Raw genomic sequence first — 22485 nt, 5'->3', positions numbered from 1 at the left:
TCATATTATATATACATCTCAGTTTTGTAAAATTTAACCTTATGACTGGTTTTGTGGTCCAGGGTCACATATGTCAAAAACATTATTTTGAAATTTTGAAACTGACTTCATCCAGTGTTTAGATTTTTGTACTAGAAATGTATGCAAATAAGTGCATATTTCATTAAATAATGCCTCATTTGCGTATTTAAACCTAACATTTTAGAAAATTATCAATGTAATCAATCAACTGGGTAAGTAAGGTCATAACTATTAGTTTTTTTTTTTACCCTATTCACCTGCAGTGTCTCACATTAATGCATAATTATAAGATCTCTGAAATCTAATGATTCTTCAAACCTACAAAAACACTGTAATCTGCAAATTTATGCAATGGGGTTGAACAGACAATTTTGTTGTTTTGATTGACCGTAAAAACATTATAATGTTAGATTATTCCTTTCCAAAAGAAGAGTATGATAACAAGATAAATCAAATATGAATTTGATCTTTTCTGTCACATAATGACAGAAAAGATCTTATTATATGATTTTTATTATATGAGATAAAATGAGAAGAGAGGGTGAAAAGAGATGAAATAGAGAAATGAAAGTTGAGAGAAAACATAAGAGAAGGAAAAAGACAAAGAAACATGAGAATAAATGAGTAAAAATGAGACAACAGCAGAAGGGAGAATGAAAGATGAGAAAATATGAGATGAAAACAAGAAAACATAATAAAATAATAAAATCTTATTATATGATTTTGAGTGAATCTTTGGCTTTATTGTGAAAAGATATCTTTTAAAACGTGTTATAAAAAAGAATAAAAATAATTAATAAGTCATATATAAGTTAACACAGAGCAAGCTTTTTGCTTGGTACTGGAATGAACGCAAAGAAAAAAATAGCTCAGCGTACTTAAAAGTATTAATGTGAATGTGATTCTGTTTTAGTTACTTCTTATAGAAATTTGTTTCCACTACAGAATAAACCAATAAAAACGATAATTGCTGCGTTTTTCTCTTCAAAGTCAGAATTTTGAAATATAAACTCACAATTAAAAGAATAAACTCACTATTGCAAGAAATAATGTCAACATTTTGAGATCTAAAGGCTCAATTTCCTTTTTTATTTTTATGCTGTGATGGAAACGAGAAAACAAGGCAATTCTCACATTCTGAGTTTTTATTTCACAATTCCGTTTTTTCTTTTTTTTTTTCTGACATGGACTTAAAAAGCAATTGAGACTAAAGATGTTTCTTTTTTCATTCGACTTATGAACCATCTTTTTAAACTTTAGTTTGGCTGTACTTCTTTGAAAACTACTGGTGTATCGGTTCTTTAAAGAACCCAGGAAACACAACCCTGATCTGAAGAAGCTAATGAGACAATAAGAACATTTATGGAAGATTGGGTCTTGATTAGAAGAGGTTTGTTGCATGAACGTGAAAATGCAAAGAGCCAATGGCGAGCCTTTTGATATTTCTCTCCATCAGCTCTTCCATTTTGCTTCAGTTTCCAAGTTTTGTCATTGCTATCTTCTCTCATTCTCGCATCTCTCTTCGTTCTCAACTGACAAATGCCATGTCCTCTCTTCTCATCTTGTCTCATCTTTTCTTCTCTTCTGGTGTCATTTCCATCTCGTTTTTTTTTTCTCATTGCTTCTTTTCACAGCTTTCATTATTTCATCTCTTGCCTTTTTCTCATATCTTCGGGTCTCATCTCTTTTCTTTGCAACTTTGTGTATCTAATTTATTTTGTCTCAACTTGGGTTATCTCTTGTCCTCTGTTTTCATTGCATCTCATCTCATTTGAGCTCTTCTCCTTTTTTCTCTTTTTGTCACATCTCTCATTCACTTTTCTGTATTCTTAGGTTCTCTCTTACCTTCATCTCATCTCTTCTCAAACAGTCTCATCTGTCATTCTCTTGTCTCATCTCATCTCTTCTTTCCTCAGCTTTTATTATTTCCTCTCTTCCCTATTGCTTTCTTTTCTCTTTTAAACTCATCTCTCATTCTTTTCTCTCAACTTTCTCTCATCTCATCTGCTATTTTCTAATTTGGTCTCATCTCTTGTCTCTTTTTTTTTTGATCTCTTCTTTTCTCAACTTTCATAATCTCATTTCTTCTCTTTCTCAGCTTTTATTATGTTTTCTCGTTTTCATCTCATATTTTCTCATCTTTCATTCTCCCTTCTGCTGTTGTCTCATTTTTACTCATTTATTCTCATGTTTCTTTGTCTTTTCCCTTCTCTTATGTTTTCTCTCAACTTTCATTTCTCTATTTCATCTCTTTTCACCCTCTCTTCTCATTTTATCTCACCTCTTCTCTTTTCTTCTCATTAGGTCTCATCTTCATGGAAGTCTTTTTTCACCACTGAATAAAAAATAAGAAAAGGTAATTGTGACTTTTATCTCACAATTCTGACTTTTTTTCTTGCAATTGCGAGTTTGTATCACAGAATTCTGACATTTTTCTCAGAACTGTGAGATACAAATGAGATACAATTGCAAGTTATAAAGTCAGAATTGCTAGATATACAGTCAGAATAGTGGGATATAAACGTACAATTACAAGAAATAAAGTCAGAATAAAGCAAGTTTAAATCACACAATTCGGAGTCGGACTTCATTTATCAGAATTGCAAGTTTATATCTCAATGTAACTCACAATTGCGAGTTATTTAACACAATTGCAACTTTATTTCTCAGAATTGCGAGTTTATAAAACTCAATTCTGAGAAATAATTTCAGAATTGCAAGTTTGTATTTTTATTTTTTATTCAGTGGCGGAAACAGGCTTCCATACATCTTTCATCTCTTCTTTTCTCAAGTTATATTATCTCATTTCTTCCCTTCTTTAACTACCTCTTTCTTCTGTTTTTATACATCTTTTCTCATCACTCATTTTATCTTCTGCTCTTATCTCACTTTGTCTCTTCTATTTTTCTCTCATTGTGTCTCATCTCTTATTTTCTCATCTCTTCTCATTCTTTCTCATTCTCTTCTTTTCTCAACTTTCATGATCTCGTTTCTTCTCCTTCTCAGCTTTTATTGTTTTCATCTCATATTTTCTAATCTTTCATTCTCCCTTCTGTTTTTGTCTCATTTTAGCTCTTCTCATTTTTACTCATTTATTCTCATCTTTCTTTGTCTTTTCCTTTTCCCTTCTCTTATGTTTTCTCTCAACTGTCATTTCTCTATTTCATCTCTTCTCATCCTCTCATTTTTATCTCTTCTCTTGTCTTCTCACACTGTAAAAAAACTTTAGGGTAAAAAACTGGCAGCAGTGTTTTACGGTTTTCACTTAAATTTACAGGTAAATACCGTAATTTCAGATTTTTTTTTTAACTGATATAATGGTAATGTACCAACCTTTTGAAGTACAGAAATCTGTTTTATATCTTTGCAATACACTGATAACCACCAAAAGCAGGTGGTGATGACAACATCACATGATCAACCAAAGCCCATCATAAGGAGGTTTTAAATAATAACATATATAGAAGGTGCACAGTGTCATTCACACAAACACTAAACACCATCATGGTAACACACATAAAACTGAAATAATGCAAAAACATTAATTTAACAACATTAGATGTAACATACAACCCTAATGTACAAAACTGCCAAGAAAAATCTAAGAAGATAAAGTAATTTAACCAAAAAACATCAAATAAAAAAAATGAAACACAGGGTATTCTGGGAATGTTAATTTATGGTTATTCACTGTAAATTTTGTAATTACATTCTTTTTCACTTCCAAAAACGGTATACTACCGTAAAATTGCATGCAATGTCCAACACAGTTTTTCACCGTATATAGAAGGGGAACTTACCGTTAACCATTTCACAGGTATTTACCGTAGCATTTTTACAGTTTTTTACCGTTAAATTCACGGTCATTCTTCTCATTAGGTCTCATCTTTATCAAAGCTCGTTTACGCCACTGAATAAAAAATAAAAAAGGTAATTGCGACTTTTTCTCTCGCAATTCTGACTTTTTTCTCTTGACTGATCTCAGAAGTGCATCATAAAAACACGCAATTCTGACTTTTTCCCTCAGAACTGTGAGATATAAACTCGCTATTGTGAGTTATAAAGTCCAGTTCTGAGGAGAAAAAAAGACTGATATGTTCACAGAACTGTGAGTTTATATCTTGCAATTCTGACTTTATAGCTTGCAATTGTAAGTTTATATCATGCAATTCTGCCATTATAACTCACAATTGCGAGTTCACAATTCTGAGAAAAATTCAGTGGTGGAAACGGGCTTCCATAAATCATTCATCTCTTCTTTTCTCAAGTTACATCATCTAATTTCTTCTCTTCTGTCATTCGTTCTTATCTCACTTTGTCTTTCCTCTTTTTCTTATCTCTTATTTTCTTGTCCGTTTTTTCAACTTTCATTACCTCCTCTCCTTCTCATTTAGTCGCACCTCTAATTTTGTCTCATCTCTCATTTCCGTGTCTTTTCTCTTCGTCTCTCCTCGCCTCTATAGTTTCTTTGCTCTATATTTGGTGTGTCCCACCCACTCGGCCCTGCAGAGACCCCTGGCTTCCATCTCTGTGTTCAGTCACACCTCCTCCTTCTCTCTCTCAACCTCTCCATCCGTGTCTCTCTCATCAGGAACTCCTACATGTCCTGTTGTTCATCACTCCTCCTCTTCTTTCATACTTTATTCTGCCGCTGAGCACAAACAAACACACAGACACTGGTTTGCGTCCAGAACACCCACATCACTGGCACATACACACACTTCTTCTTGGCATCGCACACACTGGAAGTGAAGGATAATTATAAGATCTCTGAAATGTAATTATTTTTCCACACTGTAATCTGCAAATTGAACCAACAGGGTTGAACAGACGGTTTTGTTCACAGTTGCATTATTAGACATTAAAATGATAAAACGGCAGATTATTCCTTTCCTAATGAAGAGGTGGATTACAAAATAAATCATAGATAAGTTCACACAAAGCACTTGAATCACATTCTGTTTCAATTGCTATTTATGGAAGCTTCTTTCCACAAGATAAACAAATACAAAGGAAATTGTGACTTTTTATGTCATGATTGCAAGATTTAAACTCACAATTGCAAATAAGCTTGCAATTATAAGAAGACAAGTCAGAATTGTTACAACAATCAAAAAAAAAAAACAGAATTGGGAGATTCTTTTTACACCGACTTTACATTTGCATTTCTGACTTTTTTTCTCTTCATTTCTGAGTTTATATTTGGCAATTTTTTTTTTCGTTTGTTTCCAGCATGGAATAAAAAAGGACTTTTTTTTCCTTGCAGTTCTTGCATTGCCAATTAGTATCTCACAATGCAGACTTTTCTTCTTAGGAAAAGAAGTTGTTTTCCTTGCAATTGTGAATTTATATCTTGCCATTCTGAAAAAAAAGAAAAGAGAGTCTGAATTGTAAGATATAAACTCAGTATTGTAAGATTAGTAGTTACCTTTTTCAAACTAAAAACTTAAAACTAAATTGTAATGTAGGACAATTTTGACATTTTTTTTTTGTAATACTGAATTTATATCTTGCAATTCGGACTTTCACATGACTTTTTAACTCACAATTCTGACTTTGTTCCTTTCAAGTGTAAGTTTGTATCTCATAATTTTGAGAAAATGGTTTCCATGACTTCCCGTTTCTGTTTTATCTCATGTAAAATGATACTTTATTGAACATTTATACTGTACCCAATAGAGTTTACACCACAGAACCAGTTTGTATTCATGGAAAATGCTTATATATATATATATATAACTGATGAAAAGCATTTTGAGGGAATCTCGGGTTTAATTGTAAATAGATGTATTTTCAAATGTCTTATAAATAAATAAATAAGCCGTATATAAGATAACACAGAGCGTTTTTGCACAGATAGAAACTCATAATTCCAAATTAAACTTGCAATTGTAAAAAGAAAAGTCAAAATTGTGAGATATAAAGTCTGAATGACCTTTTTTTTTATTCTGTGATGCAAAAAAATGCAATTCTAAGTTTACATCCACAATTCTAACTTTTATTTTCTGAATTCTGAGTTTATATTTTGCAATTCTGATTTTTTTGATTCTGACATAGAATAAAAAAGTAATTGAGACTTTCTATGTAACAATTGTCAAATCTCGTAATTTGGCTTTTTCTCTGCAGAATTACAAGTTTTTTCTTGTAATTGCACATTTACATCTTGCAATTCTGAGACAAAAAGAGAAAAAAGTCAGAATCGTGAGATATAAAGTCTCAGTTACCTCTTTTTTATTCTGTGATGAAAGCTGAAAAATGCAATTCTGAGTTTACATCCACAATTCTGACTTTTTTCTGAATTCTGAATTTATATTTTGGAATTCAGATTTTTTTGTTTCTGACAAAGTACATGAGACTTTCTATGTAGCAATTGTCAGTTTCTATCTCATAATTTGCCGTTTTCTCTGCAGAATTACAAGATTTTTATTGCACTTGTGAGTGTATATCTTGCAATTCTGAGACAAAAAAAAGTCAGAATTGTGAGATATAAAATCACAATTCCAAAATAAACTTGCAATTGCAAAACATCAAAATCGTGAGATATAAAGTCTCAATTACTTATTTTTGTATTACACTGTAAAAAGTTTTCACCAGATTCAACTTAAAAACCTAAGTTTAGCAGCTTCCTTAAGATTTTAAGTTAAATCAGCTTAAAACTACAAGTCCTTTTAACTTATTACAATAAAAATCAGTTGATATAACTTGTGAGTTTAAATGACTTAAGTTGATTTAACTTAAACTCTTAAGGCAGCTGCTAAACTTAAGTTTTTAAGTTGAATCTGGTGAAAACTTTTTACAGTGTAGAGAAAATACAGTTTTGAGTTTACTACCACAATTCTGACTTTTTGTTTCTTAATTCTGAGTTTATATTTTGCAATTCAGATTTTTTTGTTTCTGACATAAAATAAAAAAAGGTATTGAGTCTTTCTATGTAGCAACTCGCTGTTTCTATCTCACAATTTGGCTTTTTCTCTGCAGAACTGCAGAGAAACTTTTTTTTCTGTGGTGGATACTAAAAATAAAACCAAATTGCGAGTTGACCTTGCACAAATCTAGTTTATATCTAGATATATTAAGTTCTCCCAATTCTGAGAAAACGGCAGTTTCTGTGACTGTTTTATCTCTTAGTACATATATGCACCTAATATAGTTCTTACCACAGAACTGGTCTGTGCATTTGAAATGCATTGAAAATGCCAGTTGTTTGTGTTATTGAGGAAAAGCATTGATTTAATAATCTGTCTTTGTCTCTCAGACATTCACGGCGTGGTGTAACTCTCATCTGCGTAAAGCGGGAACTCAGATCGAGAACATTGAGGAGGATTTCAGGAATGGCCTTAAACTCATGCTGCTGCTCGAGGTCATCTCAGGTAATAAACCTTCATAATACTAGGATGCACTGATCTACTAAAGCAAACGTGGGGGCAGAGATATTTGATTAATAGTTTAAGTTAGTCATATGCTGCAGCAAATTCAGCTGTCGTCTTGTACAGTCATATTTAAAAGAAGTTTGTGATTAGAGACTGAAGCAGAGTGTGATGAATGGAGCTCATGACTCATATAATGCTTATTTTATCCCCAGAGGAGAGTTGACGAGTCTTGTAATACTTTTCTGGTACATTTTCAGTGCATTAGTCAGAATTCGAACAAATATTCTTTCAGTGCACTTCATATCACCTGCTGTCTGGATGTTTCACTTTCTTAATGCACATTCATGAATGATTTATTAGTGCATAAGCATACAAAATACACCATATTGCCAAAAGTATTCTAATGAACAGGTTTAACTACTTTAGTGATTTCCATGAGTACAAATCTTAACCCCTTCAGACCCTGCGTCCATTGGAATGGACATCACATGATTTTTTGTTTAAACCAATACAATTTTATGTTTTTATAATATGAGCAATGCCTGGTCACTGATTGGTCCCCGATCAACCAATCACAACAAAGATAAGACTCCTAACTTAATCTGATTGAGCTACAGGCATCACAAAAGAGAGACATGATCACCACTTAGAGAGGAAGAGGAGGAAGCCCACATTTGACCTTTTATATGCAGAGTTATGTTAATGGTAGGCTCATCAACTTGCATCTATTATAAAATTAAGACTATCAAATGATAATATTCAAAGTTATTTTGAAGATCTTTCAGATTTGCAGAACACAGGATTTTTTTTAAAAATGCAATGTCCATCACAATGGACATCAGGTCTAGAGTGATATCAGCAGGAACCTCATGAATTAATTGTAAAACAGGTTGAGAAATTTGTTGAAGTGTTTCAAAGCTAAATACAGAGCTACAAATTCTAATGTTAATGTTTTATAAATGTTGATGTAAATTAATGAAATTCATATTAATATGATTTCATTTATGTCTTCGAATTGACTAGTCTGTAAATCAATATTTCATTGATTTTAGTGGAAACAGCTAGGGTGGATGCACTCCATGCTGCTATAATGCACACAATCATATATTCATCCAAACAATCAGCAAGTACACCCAAACCCATTCACACACACACAAACACAGTTATACATGTACTCCAATTCACCCACTTCAACCAAAAAAAGGGATCAAACAACATTTTTTTTAGATTTCATATCATCTTACCTTTTTTCCACATTCTTACTGCATTGTCTATTCGTACAGTATGTGCTCTTTTTAAAATCTTAAACACTAGTTTAACTATAGTGCACAAACTCTATTTATTATGCATGGTTAAAAAATGAGGATTTTTGTGTCCATTGTAGTGGACATGAGAAAAATCTAATAAAAAATGAGTTGGCACAAATCTTTCTTTTTTTAGACTCATTTATATTTTGGACAAGAGCAAATATCAAGTGGGAAAGATTTTTTTTTTTTGTTCAGTGAAAAAAATTCAGGTTAATGTTTAATCATATAATGATATTCTAGGGGATATTATAGCAACAGTTTGGACAGGACCCTTTTCTATTTTAACATGACAATGCCTTTGTGTATAAAGCACGGTTTAAAATGAAATGATTGATTTAGTCAGTGTGGAAGAACTTGACTGGTCTGCAGAAAGCCATATAAAAATACCTTTAAGTATAGCCTACTTTAAGTACAACAGAAGTAGGCCTACATTTTGAGTACACATCTGTGTTTAGTTTGTACTGCAAGTGTACTAAAAGTAAACTAATAGTTATACTGGTAGTTTTCTTATTAAATACATTTGTATACATTTTAGTACACTTTGAAGTATAGTCTCTACTACTAGTTTAGTAGTTTTATACTGCTAGTATACTCGTTAAGTTTTCTTTAAGTGAACTTCACATCATACTTTAAGTTTACTACTATGTCCCTATTTAGGTATTAATTTGTATATTTTTTATATGAATATCTGAACATACAAAACATCAATAGAAAAAACGGTATTTGCTTGAAAAAAAAAACATTTTATTCTACCTTCATGCATTCTTTTTTTAAACACTTGAATGTGGGTTGTTTTCATGAAAATAAATAAATAAATAGACAAACAACAGTTTGAAAAAGCAAAAAAAAAAAAAGATTTTTTTTTTTTAATGTTTTTATAATATGAGCAATGCCTGGTCACTGATTGGTCCCTGATCAACCAATCACAACAAAGATAAGACTCCTAACTTAATCTGATTGAGCTACAGGCATCACAAAAGAGAGACATGATCACCACTTAGAGAGGAAGAGGAGGAAGCCCACATTTGACCTTTTATATGCAGAGTTATGTTAATGGTAGGCTCATCAACTTGCATCTATTATAAAATTAAGTTTACTACTATGTACCTATTTAGGTATTAATTTGTATATTTTTTTAATATGAATATCTGAACACACAAAACATAAAAGAAAAAACGGTATTTGCTTGTAAAAAAAACACATTTTATTCTACCTTCATGCATTCTTTTTTTAAACACTTGAATGTGGGTTATTTTCATAAAAATAAATAAATAAATAGACAAACAACAGTTTGAAAAAGCAAAAAAAAAAAATCATTTTTTTTATGTTTTTATAATGGTATTTGCTTGTAAAAAAAACCATTTATTTTATTCTACTTTCATGCATTCTTTTTTAAACACTTGAATGTGGGTTATTTTCATAAAAATAAATAAATAAATAGACAAACAACAGTTTGAAAAAGCAAAAAAAAAAAAATCATTTTTTTTATGTTTTTATAATGGTATTTGCTTGTAAAAAAAAAACATTTATTTTATTCTACTTTCATGCATTCTTTTTTAAACACTTGAATGTGGGTTATTTTCATAAAAATAAATAAATAAATAGACAAACAACAGTTTGAAAAAGCAAAAAAAAAAAAAAAAAAAAAGCAAAATAAAAATGTAGATGGAGTTGATCTTTACAGTCATTCTTCATGGGTCAACAATTTATTCCATAGAGTTACATAGTCTGGTTTTGATGCTGTTTTATGTCTAAGCGCAAGTATAGTTCAAATATATTTTTATTAACCAAGTATACTTAAATGTAATTTTAAGTATATTTCTGAAAAGTATATAAATGTATAAAAGTTAAGTATATAAATTAGTATGAATAGTATACTAATAACACACTTGAATAAACTTCTTTTTCGTAAGGGTAAACACCTCTGGAGTGACTTTAAATGCAGACCTTGAGCCAAAAACTCATCACCAAACACCAATGACTTGTACATAAGGGTACAGTCATAACTGGTGCAACAGAGATGGAAATACAATTTTTAAATACATGAATTAAGCTTCCATGTATTTAAAGTGCCTTTTTCTCTTCTAAAGAAGGGGGTGTTCCAATACTTTTGTCCATATAGTCTATGTACAAGTCATTGGTGTTTGGTGATGAGATTTTGGCTCAAGGTCTGCATTTTAAGTTCAACTTGGCTTTAGACCAGTCAAGGCATTGTCATGTTAGAATAGAAAGGGTCCTGTCCAAACTGTGGTTATAAAATCAGAAGCACACAAATCCCTAGAATATCATTTTATGCTTAAACATTAAGATTTGTTCTAATGGAAATGACTGAAGTAGTTAAACCTGTTCATTAGAAGGGGGTGTCCCAATACTTTTGGCAATATAGTGTATGTTCAGAACTTAAAATGGCTTTCGACTGCAATTAAAAAGAGTTTATAGGTTGACTATAAAGGTGAGGCATCCAATTGTTGATAAGGTTTAAATGCCGTGAAAAAACTAATATGTATTTAAAATACTGAGCTGCTTGTTTTACATGCCAGAAATCGGATGAAAAAGGTGATCATTTTGTTTGGGAAACCTGTTTGGAAACAGTATTTTTTGGTCATTTTGCTGGAGTTATACACTTAACCATCAAAATAATGATCAATTTACCTTGAATACTGATATAAGTTTGGTCTGATTGATCGGCAGGTGAGAGACTGCCCAAGCCTGACAAAGGAAAGATGCGTTTCCACAAGATCGCCAACGTCAACAAGGCTCTGGATTTCATCTCTAGCAAAGGAGTCAAACTGGTGTCCATCGGTGCTGAAGGTGGGAAACTAATATTATTATTACACTATGTCTGTCATTGAAACTTTTTATATCAGAGCTCTACAGTGTGACCATTTCAGTCACATTTGCGATTATGAAAAAATATTTAGGAGCGGCAGTGCGACTGACCCGATCAGCATGTTTGTGTTTGCGCTGAGGGGAGCTTTAATGATTTCTACTTGTTTTTGCAACATTGAGCAATGTATCACAGACATTTCTGATAAATCCTTTCGTAAACAAAGTGTAAAGAGAGTCTAAATAAGAGATTGATTGTGCGGCGTAGAGAGCTTCATTGATTATAATAGAGCTTTGTGAGATCACGATGAACTAAGATGAGTGACAGCTTTGAATGATTTTTAATGCAGTTTGCAAATGAGATATTGATTTAATACAACAGTTCAATAAACAAGAAGTTAATATTAAGTGACTATAACACTATTTCCTGATTTTGCTCTATTTAAGTCACAACTGAGCCGCTGCACATCTCCATTCAAACACAGCGGTGTTTGGTTTTGGAATAAATGTGTTTTTAAACGAATCTAGTGAGTCGAAGATTCAATTTCCCATTCATAAAAACAGTCACTAACCTTATTCCTGAATGAATCAGCCGTTCGAATGAATCAAATGAATGAATGATTCAGTAATTAAACTAGTGACTCGCCGCCACCTACTGGCAGTTTTAGTTTTATTTTTAAAGTATCTTTTCAGTGATTTAAATCATTTAAGATTTCTATACACTCTTAAAAATAAAGGTGCTTCACAATGCCATATAATCTTTTTTGTCTAAATGGTTCCGTAAAGAACCTTTAACATCTTTAACTTCAGATTTTAAAAAGGTAAGAAGAACATGGTTCTTTAACCCTCTGGGCCTCCTCATTAAGGGGTCACACTTGGCTCCCTCGCGGTCAAAAGTGACCGAAGCCTTAAAAAGTAACTTTTTTTCTTCTTCAGGAAAATCAATTAAATACATTTTTGTTCAATAATATTTTGTAATTATTATTTAGAATTTTGAGCATTTTTTTATGAATCTATGCAATATTTATACAGTTTTAATGAGCAATTTTTTCCCACTAGAATTATATTTTATATTATATTTTTTAATTTAATTATGTATTTATTATTTTTCAATAAATACAACATTTCACATTAAAATAGAGTAAAAGCATTTAAAATCCATTTTTTTAAGTGAAAATTGCACCATCTAGTGGCATAAAAAATAAAAACTTGTGTAATGCCATGAAAACTCCTGTATCTCCCTATATACATATATACAGGGGCTTTGGGATTCCTATTTTTTTTTTTTTTTACTGTTTCTTCATTTTAATAGGCTTTGCATTTAGAAATATATTCAGACATTCTAAAAGATTACTTTTGGCAAGGTTTAGATTTTTTTTTGATTGGATAAATATCAGGTTTTGCATTTTTCTGCTTATTTCTGTGTGTCTGTGTCTGTGTGTGTGTTTGTGCGCGTGTGTGTGCGTCAGTTCTGTACTTTTGTTATTTTAGAGTGTCAGTCCTTGCTTGCTGAACACTTCTTTTCAGCACAGTGGCTGATTTGTAGCTTGTATTACCGAAAGATTATCTGAATTATCACATTTTTTCATATTTCCCATTCATTTCCTATGTCGGTCATTTTTGACTGCGAAGGAGCCAAGTGTGACTAATTTCTTTTTGACGCTTTAACATATCCGGATCATGTCACTGATTTTTTTTTTTTTGTACTCACATGGCTAATGCAACAAAAGTCACCAAGTGTCATCTCATTCTGATGAAGCTACAATTTTTAAAAATTCAAAACATAAAATTTTTCGGTCAAAAATGACCGAAGAGGCCCAGAGGGTTAAAGAACTTTTGACTAAATGGTTATTTTTGAAACCAAAAATAGCTCTTTAATGGCATCGCTGTGAAGAACCCTTTAAAGCACCTTTATTTTTAAGAGTGTATGTTCAAAAATGTTATACTTAAAACAATAATCTCAACATGAATTTATGAATTTGATTGCACTCATGCCACCTCTGAGCCTCATTAAACACATGAAAATACACCTACAAGCCACTTTTGTGTTCTTCTGTGCCACCTCTGTAGTACAAATTGATTTTGCTAATACTGATTTCATTTCATTGTTTTAATTAGACATTTTAAAAAGCTTATAAATATATATTTTTTAAATTTTGACGTAAAAGATGACATACTTTTAATAACAAATGCCATTAGAAACGTAAAAACAAAATTCCCCTTTAAATCTTGTACTGGGAATGCAAATATTTGATTGGAAGGTGCTCCTAAATTTTTGACTGTGCTCCTAAATTTTTTAAGTTAGGAGCACAAGTGCCCTGTATATACTAGTTTAGGCTGTAAGTCTTGTAGTTAATGAAGTGCAAAGCATTTGTACATACTGCTTATGAAAATGCGATGCAAATGCAAATCGAATGTAAATCGAAAATGCAATTTAAATTTCTCAACAAATACACTATTGTTTAAAAGTTTTGAATCTGTAATTTTTCATTTCGGAGACTTTTATGCTTATCAAGGCTGCAGTTATTTGATTAAAACTACCGTAAAATCAGGAAAATTATGATATATTATTTCAATTCAAAATAGCTGTTTTCTATTGTAATATATTGTAAAATGTAATTTATTCCTGTGATGCAAAGCTGAATTTTCAGCATCATTACTCCAGTCTTCAGTGTCACATGATCCTTTAGAAATGATTGTAATATGCTGATTTGCTGCTGAAGAAACTTTTATTAATGTTAGAAAAGTTAAGTTGCTTTATATTTTTGTGTAAAGCATTGTGCATTTTTGTCAAGATTTTTTTGGTGAATAGAAACTAAGAAAAATGCATTTAAAAAAAACTTACTGACCCCCAAAAGCAGTGTAAATGTGATTAATCATGGTTATTTAATTTTATACTCTTTAATTAATTTGATTAAAATCCAAAATTCTCTCTTTCTCTCTGCAGAGATTGTTGATGGCAACGTGAAAATGACTCTGGGAATGATCTGGACCATCATTCTCCGTTTCGCTATCCAGGACATTTCTGTGGAGGGTACAAACACACATTTGAGACATTCATGACACAACCTGACTGGTCATGTTGCTAATTAAACACTCATTATCACTTCATATGAATGGTTTTTTCTGTTGTGTGTGTGACTCCACAGAGACGTCTGCTAAAGAGGGTCTGCTGCTGTGGTGTCAGAGGAAGACGGCCCCCTACAGGAACGTCAACGTACAAAACTTCCACATCAGGTGAGAGCCATGACAGGATGACAGACAACCTCAAATCGGAATAGAAATGTCAAACAAACTTCAAAGTTCAGAAAGTTTATTTGAAATTTGAATCTTTTGTAACATTATAAATGTACTTGCTGTCACTTTTGGAGAAGTGAAAGCATCAAATCAAATCCTTTGTTTTTCCATCAAATGTATTCTATTCAAAAAATGCTTTTCTTACTTAGTTTTTTTTGTCTTGTTTTCAGCCAAAATATCTACAAATTCTTAAATCAAGAAGGATTTTGTAGACAAGTAAAAAGTATTGTCTTGTTTACAGAAAAAAACAAAAAAGTGAGTTTTTGCTAAATAATCTGCCAATTGGGTAAGCAAAGGATCTTATTTCAAACAGAAAGCAAGATTATTTTTCTTACCCCACTGGCAGATTATTTTGCTTGTTTTAAGCAAAACGCATTTAATTTTTACTTGTCTAGAAAATCCTTCTTGATTTAAGAATTGTTTGATATTTTGGCTGGAAACTAAAGTAAGAAAAGCATTTTTTTTGCAGTGTAATTAGCTGGTTGAATAGTTTCCTAATATTTTGTGTGTGTTGTTTTTAGCTGGAAGGATGGCCTCGCTCTGTGTGCCCTCATCCACAGACACAGACCAGACCTCATCGACTACTCTAAACTCAGAAAGGTGATGCTCACTTCTGTCTTTTCTACCACTCACTCGCTCTTTATCAACCAGTTTGCCTTTAGTATTTCAGTTTTATTCCCTGTGTGGAATTTTATGCAGAGGTGTAAAAAGTACTCAAAAATTGTACTCAAGTGAAAGTACAAGTATCTGGCCAAAAACATACTTGAATAAAAGTAAATACTCAAGTATTAAAAAAGTAAAAGTACTGACAGACATACAGAAGTATAGTTAAAGGGAGAGAAAGATGCAAAATGCAATGGCAGAGGTCAAACACGTATATCTAGTGCCACAACAACAATTAAAATGAAGCACAGCGGAACACCGAAAAAAAAAAAAAAACAGGGAAAGGTATTAAAAGGAAACTCCATCCTTTCCACTCTCATGCCATTCCATATGACTTTCATTTATCAGATGAACACAAACTAAGAGTTTTTTTTTTTTTTTAAAAACAAAAAAAAAACATTTCCATATAATGCAAATGTATGGGACATCTAAAAATGACACTTCAAAAAGTGAATATGACAGTAACTCGTGCAACCCCTGGTAATGAATCAGGGTCTCCTTAAGTGAAATGATGTAAGCTATGTAAGAAAAATACAAAGACTAATATTTTAAACTTGACCGTCATGTTCACTTTTTGTGGTTTCTGAAGTGGTCCTGTCCCCTTGCACTGTAAAAAGTTTTCACCAGATTCAACTTAAAAACCTAAGTTTAGCAGCTTCCTTAAGATTTTAAGTTAAATCAGCTTAAAATTACAAGTCATTTTAACTTATTACAATAAAAATCAGTTGATATAACTTGTGAGTTTAAATTACTTAAGTTGATTTAACTTAAACTCTTAAGGCAGCTGCTAAACTTAAGTTTTTAAGTTGAAACTGGTGAAAACTTTTTACAGTGTGCATTATATTCACTAAAAATCTTTGCTTGTGTTCATCTGAAGAAAGAAAGTCATGAACATCTGGCATGACAGAGGTTCAGTAAATGATGAGAGAATTTTTTATTTTTTGGTGAACTATCCCTTTGAAGAGCAAGATTTGATGCAGAGACATAAAACATATTCCAGACAGAATACAATGTGTTAAATTAATCAGAAGAGTCATAGAATTAAACAAACAACATTAACGCTTTGAAAGGCCACTTTCTGTGGTGTCTATTAAACATCACTGTCTAAAAGGATAATTAATCTTTTAATTGTTTATTTGGGGCGCTTAGAGTTTTTTTTCTCAGCAAATATTGATAATTTGATTAATTCTCTTCTGTTTACCATATTTAATGTGCATAAGATAAAATAAAAATGTAATGTACTTTTTAAGATAAAATAAAATTGTAAGGAGTAAAAAAGTACTGTTTTTTCTTCAAAAATGTAATCAAGTAAAAGTACAAGTAGTCAGTTTAAATTGTACTTGATTAAAGTACAAATCCCCAAAAATAATACTTAAGTACTTAAGTATTTTACACCTCTGATTTTATGCCAATTCAACAGATTATTAATTATAAGACAGATCATTCTGACAGTAAAATCTGGTTGGAATCTGTTATTTATAACATTAAGTAACCTAATATAAACTTATATAGAGCAATGGCCATAAACAGAGTACAACACTAGGCCTGAAACTGACAGTATGTGACTGTAATACTGATTTTGTTGTTCCTCTGAAGGACGACCCTATTGGAAACCTGAACACTGCGTTTGAGGTGGCAGAGAAGTACCTGGATATCCCAAAGATGCTGGACGCTGAAGGTGAGCGAAAGATCGCCTCTGAAATCAGTCCTGTTCATAAGAACGAGATCTTGTAACACACAATATGGCAGATTAACTTCAGTCATCTTTTTTGATAGAGTCTGTATACTCTTTATGCACATGCCTTTGGTTTGGTAGTTGGGCTTTAAAAGACAACTAATATTCAGTAATATCAGCGATTTAACTGTACTGATACTTTCAGATGAGAGCAAAATATGAACCGAATTGGGTTGGATAATGATACTAAGGTGTTACGTAGAGCTGTTTTATAGTTTAAATTGAATTGGATTCATAATTAACTTCACAATATGTTATTGAGCATATACTGTTATTGAACTGAACTGAATCAACATGAACTGCATTGAGCTCAATATCTTCTGCAGAGCTGCTTCAGAGCTGAAGCTGATATTGCTTCATAAATAATTGTACAACATTAAAAGTTGTTTTTCTGTTACTGGGAAACTGCTTTGCCATAATCTGTATTGTCTATATAAATATATGTGACTAAAGATTCAAATGTATTATACAGATATACGATTTTTTTCATAGACAATTGTTGCTCAGGATGACCGCAGACTTGCTGTAAAGCAGTGTTGTTTTCATCATTTCGTTGACGCCACTTTTTTTCATGACGATAACGAGACGATGACGAGATAAAAATGGCTCGTTGATGACGAAAACATGACGAGACGTGTGTGAGTTTTCGTTGACGAGACGAGAATAGACGAAAATGTTAGCGGGTGGTCCGTCAGACGTTTAAAATGCATGACATTTCCGCTTATTGTGCATGCCAATTAAAACTTAAAAAGTATCTGACGCTATGGCAAGCCGTTTTAGCATTAAATACTCTTTGCTATACTAGTATGGCAAGCCGTTTTAGCATTCCATCCTTGTTTGTCTTTTATGTTCTAAGACATTCCTTCATTATTGTAATTATTGGTGAAAATAGTCGATCCGGAAGCTCACATTGTGTTGAAATATAGATCTGCTATTTTCAGAACTTATAAGTGACAGCAAAATACTTACTGACCTACATTAATTTGTTAAAAGACTACTTTTTTCCCCTTTTTTTGACTAAAACTAGACTAAAACCTTTTTGACTTTTCGTCGACTAAAACTAGACTAAAACCTTTTTGACTTTTCGTCGACTAAAATTGGACTAAAACTATCACATATAGAAGTGACTAAAATTTGACTAAAACTAAGAAGCATTTTAGTCCAAAAGACTAAGACTAAATCTAAGATGGTTGTCAAAAACAACACTGCTGTAAAGGAGATTTTGGTTGAACTCTGCTTGATTCTGTGTCTCTTTCTGTCCTCAGACATCGTCAACACTCCTAAACCTGATGAGAAAGCCATCATGACCTACGTGTCCTGCTTCTACCATGCTTTCGCCGGTGCCGAGCAGGTAAAAGTGGCCACAAATCCAATCAGATTTGAATTCCCAAAGTAATGTTTTTCATTATTAAAGTGTGAGATGTACAAACTGGGATCAGTTTGTGTAAATGATTGAAGGAAATTGATTTCAGTAATGCAATGAGCTTCAAGACGCCCTCCAGCGTATCACAGACTAATGAACATGTAAATTAAAGTAAACGAAGTGAGGAGACTCGGATACTCGGATTAACTCCAAACTGAATTTTTTGTGGTACTAAATGAGTTGCTTGTTTATTTGTCTCTCCAGGCCGAGACCGCAGCTAACAGGATCTGTAAGGTTCTGGCTGTGAACCAGGAGAACGAACGACTGATGGAGGAGTATGAGAAACTGGCCAGTGAGGTATGAGCTTTGCAGACATTAACAGCATAAAGCCAGTGGGATTTGTGGTTTATTGCTGAAAATAGTCTCTGTGACCAACAGAAGTTCATGATTCTTACACAATGTGTCCATCATGATAGTCTTAACAGATGAACACAACTTGAATTTTGAAGTGTAAATACAAGTGGGATAAAACCTATTGAGTTCAGGACGATGGAACTGGAAGTGCTAAAATGCTCACTTGTTTCTGGGTCTTAAGACTCTTAAAAATACATTAAAAAGACATAATACATATTACACACTCATTTTGGTTGAACTAGCCCATTTTAGGTAAATATAATTGTTTTATATCAATACTTCATAATATTCTGCTACGAAAAACAACTGAAACCAGCCAGTCAGGTAGTTGATTTCCACAGGTCAAGCTGTTGTGGTTTGAGGTTTTTAGAGACCATGCTTAACACTTCAGGCGGCTGTTTACAGTCGGATACGGAGTAAAATATGAGTTCTCCTGGTGTTTTATCCAATGCTAGATGCTGTAGTCTACTGTTGAAATTAACAGTTTGAATGCACTTTAAATAAAGGTGCATAAATGTGCATAAAAGCCCCCCCAAAAACTAATTTATTTAAAAAATAAGCAAAAATGGCTACATTTTTTACAAATGTTTTAAAATATATTTATGAAAATAATATGTAATATTCTACAAATATATATATTTTGGCCATTTTTGAAGATGTTTGAAAATATGTTATATATATATATATATATATACATTATAATTTCACATTGTTCAAATTCAAATGTTATTTGTTGTCTATAACGCGTGAGCATATATTACATTCTAAAAATGTAATTAAAAAATGAAAGTTGAAATACACAAACCAAGTTTTTGAACAGATTTTTAATGTTTTGAAGAAGTCTCCTCTGCTCACCAAGCCTGCATTTATTTTATCTAAAGTACAGAAAACGTCTCAGGTTACGTATGTAACCTTGGTTCCCTGAGAACAGGGAACGAGACACTGCGTCCTCTAGAGGGCGCTATGGGGAACGTTGCAACGTGACTCGTGTCTGAAGAATGAATAGAAAAACTACATGAAATGGCCGGCGACAGCGTATGACGTCACGCAGCGCGACCGTCGCTGCCGCTGCGTCACTACCGGGCGACCAACACATAAAAGGGGCGCCAATACAACACAATACATCTTAATGTCGGAAGCATTGTTTGTCCTAAGCATGGCGAAAAAAGGTCTAGAGGACGCAGTGTCTCGTTCCCTGTTCTCAGGGAACCAAGGTTACATACGTAACCTGAGACGTTCCCTTTCGAAGGGAACTCCCACTGCGTCCTCTAGAGGGCGCTATGGGGAACAATATACCAACGCTGCCATGCTGAGGGGAGTGCATACTAAAACGTATAGGTAGTACTAGCATCAATTCAGAGAATTGCCCCTGCTAGGACGTAGTGACAGCCTAAGCGTTGTCCTCCACGGCCAGTGCCTGAACTGTACCTAACTTACCTGAATCTGGGTTAGAACCCAGTGAACAGTTCTAAGGCTTGGAATTAGAAATAATTCCTTCTGGAGGAAACGGCTAAATCTCCTCAGAGATTTAGACTTGCAAGGAGCCACCTCAGTGAGGTGTCCTAATAATGGATGGTTGGTAGAAATCAACAGTGATATCTAAGAGTTGAACCCAGGGGACCGGGGTTATAAGCCAACTCTAATAAATGGGAACGAAGCGAAGATGCGTGACCCATACCATAAAGGGTTTAAGAGAAGAACCCAGAGCTTGGTGGGAACTTACCAACATGTGGATTTTATAAAGCCCATATGAATACGGACCTGCCACTCTTGTGGTCTTTATTAAAGATGCCCAGGCGTAGCGTGGGACACTTACCGAGATGATCGGATTTAAGGAGAGTGTTTTCCCAGGGGGTTTCACTACCAGCTCCATGCTGTCTAAGTAGACAGAAGAAAGGCTTTTATCCTCAGATAAAAGTTTCCTACTCCGGACAGAAGCTCGCAAGCTACCTGTGAACAGAGATAAACATGGTAGCTGAACCATCCTGTAATAGTGGACGATGGTAGAGGACAAATCCTTAAGCCCTGAACCCCAGGGAGGATAATCCTTCATAAGGGGGCACTGCTCTCAGGAACCCATTGGAGGGGGGAGCGTGCACGCCAGTCCACACAGCCTGTATAACAGAGAGGAGCATGTCTCTACTGCTCTAGGAACCCTTTCCTCGGAAAGGGGAGCGGTAGGTGCCATATTAGATTCTCCTGAATTACCGTTTGAGGCTGGCTTCCAGGCCCTGATTTAGGGAGGAAAACCCGTCCTATTGGTTTTGACACTTCATAAACCTTTTCTCAAAAAGGGAAGTGAAACGAGGAGATCGAGAATTTTTTGGTGTCAAAAAAGGCTCAAATCCTTTCCTCAGAAAGGAGAGCATTATTAAACCTGGGTGCAGACTCTGCATCAAGCCTTATCCCAGCCCTCAGACTAGGATAAGACTTTTACATCTCCAAAAAGGGGAGTGCTCAAATCCTTTTCTCAAAAAGGGGAACACTGTTATAGGCCTTACCTCAGCCCTCAGACTAGGGTAAGAATGGAGTCACAAAGTGATGCTCATTTTATAACACACCCTTACCTCAGAAAGGGGAGCATTCACATAAGAGACCTTTGAAGTCCAAACCCAATGTTTATGCACCAAAGTGTGCTCAAATAAACCTTTTCCGCAGAAAAAGGGGAGCATTTTCCTTAGTTGTTCCGAGTCTGCAGCGAGCACTTCCCCCGCCCTCAGGCGTATTGTTAGAGGGTGGCCTGCTGCACTCCATACACAGCGAACTCCTGTCTCAACAGGTTAGAAAGGCTCTGTTTCCGCAGAAAATAGAGGCCCGTAGTTCACTAGGAGAAGAAACGACAGGAAACTCGTTCTCCTGTTTGACACTTCTTAAAAGCCTTTCCTCAGAAAGGGAAGTGAAATAAAGCCTGAGGAACGAGAATGAACCCTAAGGTGCCAATTTTTCTTTTTGAGGTGTTTTGACCCCAAAAGATGCTCAGATCCTTTCCTCAGAAAGAAGAGCAATCCTAAACCTGGGTGTAGTTTCTACAGATTTTAACCCATCGTTTAGGAAAATTTGTCACCAGGGTGTGCTCAAATAAACCTTTTCCGCAGAAAAAGGGAGCATTTTTCGTTCTCTGGCCTAGAGGGCCCTCATTAGGGACCCTTTCCTCAGAAAGGGGGGAGCCCAGCTCGTCACGAGGCCTGTAGAGGTGAGAATCAACCTAGATAAGAAGGGAAAGATCCTTTTTCCCATAGTAATACTTCTAAGAAATACCCTCTCAAAAAAGGGGAAGTATTGCTACCAGCGCTTATGTTTCTGCCTCAACAGAACACAAGCTGTTATCCTGGTTAGAGGGATTCTCAGAACAGGCCTGCGGAAGACAGCGTTAAACATGTTTAAGGGCGATCCTAAGACCAAACTTAGGGAGCTTACCTTAAAAGGGGGACATAAAAATCCCAAGTCTAACATGTGCTGTAAGGGTGGTTAACCATCCGACCTGTGATG

At 33.8% G+C, this 22485-nt stretch overlaps 1 protein-coding gene across 1 annotated transcript in view; it reads left to right on the top strand.

Moving 5' to 3' along the window:
* Positions 1 to 22485, top strand: part of actn3b (actinin alpha 3b) — a 65203-nt gene that overhangs the window by 13665 nt on the left and 29053 nt on the right. The window contains exons 2-9 of the mRNA XM_073836470.1: positions 7277 to 7391; positions 11390 to 11509; positions 14472 to 14558; positions 14674 to 14761; positions 15343 to 15421; positions 17081 to 17162; positions 18485 to 18570; positions 18847 to 18939. Coding sequence (XP_073692571.1) covers positions 7277 to 7391; positions 11390 to 11509; positions 14472 to 14558; positions 14674 to 14761; positions 15343 to 15421; positions 17081 to 17162; positions 18485 to 18570; positions 18847 to 18939 — 750 coding nt within the window. The remainder of the gene's footprint in view (positions 1 to 7276; positions 7392 to 11389; positions 11510 to 14471; positions 14559 to 14673; positions 14762 to 15342; positions 15422 to 17080; positions 17163 to 18484; positions 18571 to 18846; positions 18940 to 22485) is intronic.

Source organism: Garra rufa, chromosome 3, assembly GCF_049309525.1.
Source record: "Garra rufa chromosome 3, GarRuf1.0, whole genome shotgun sequence".
NCBI lineage: Eukaryota > Metazoa > Chordata > Actinopteri > Cypriniformes > Cyprinidae > Garra > Garra rufa.
The sequence above is the reverse complement of the archived record's forward strand: the minus strand, read 5'-3'. Positions and strand labels throughout refer to the sequence as shown.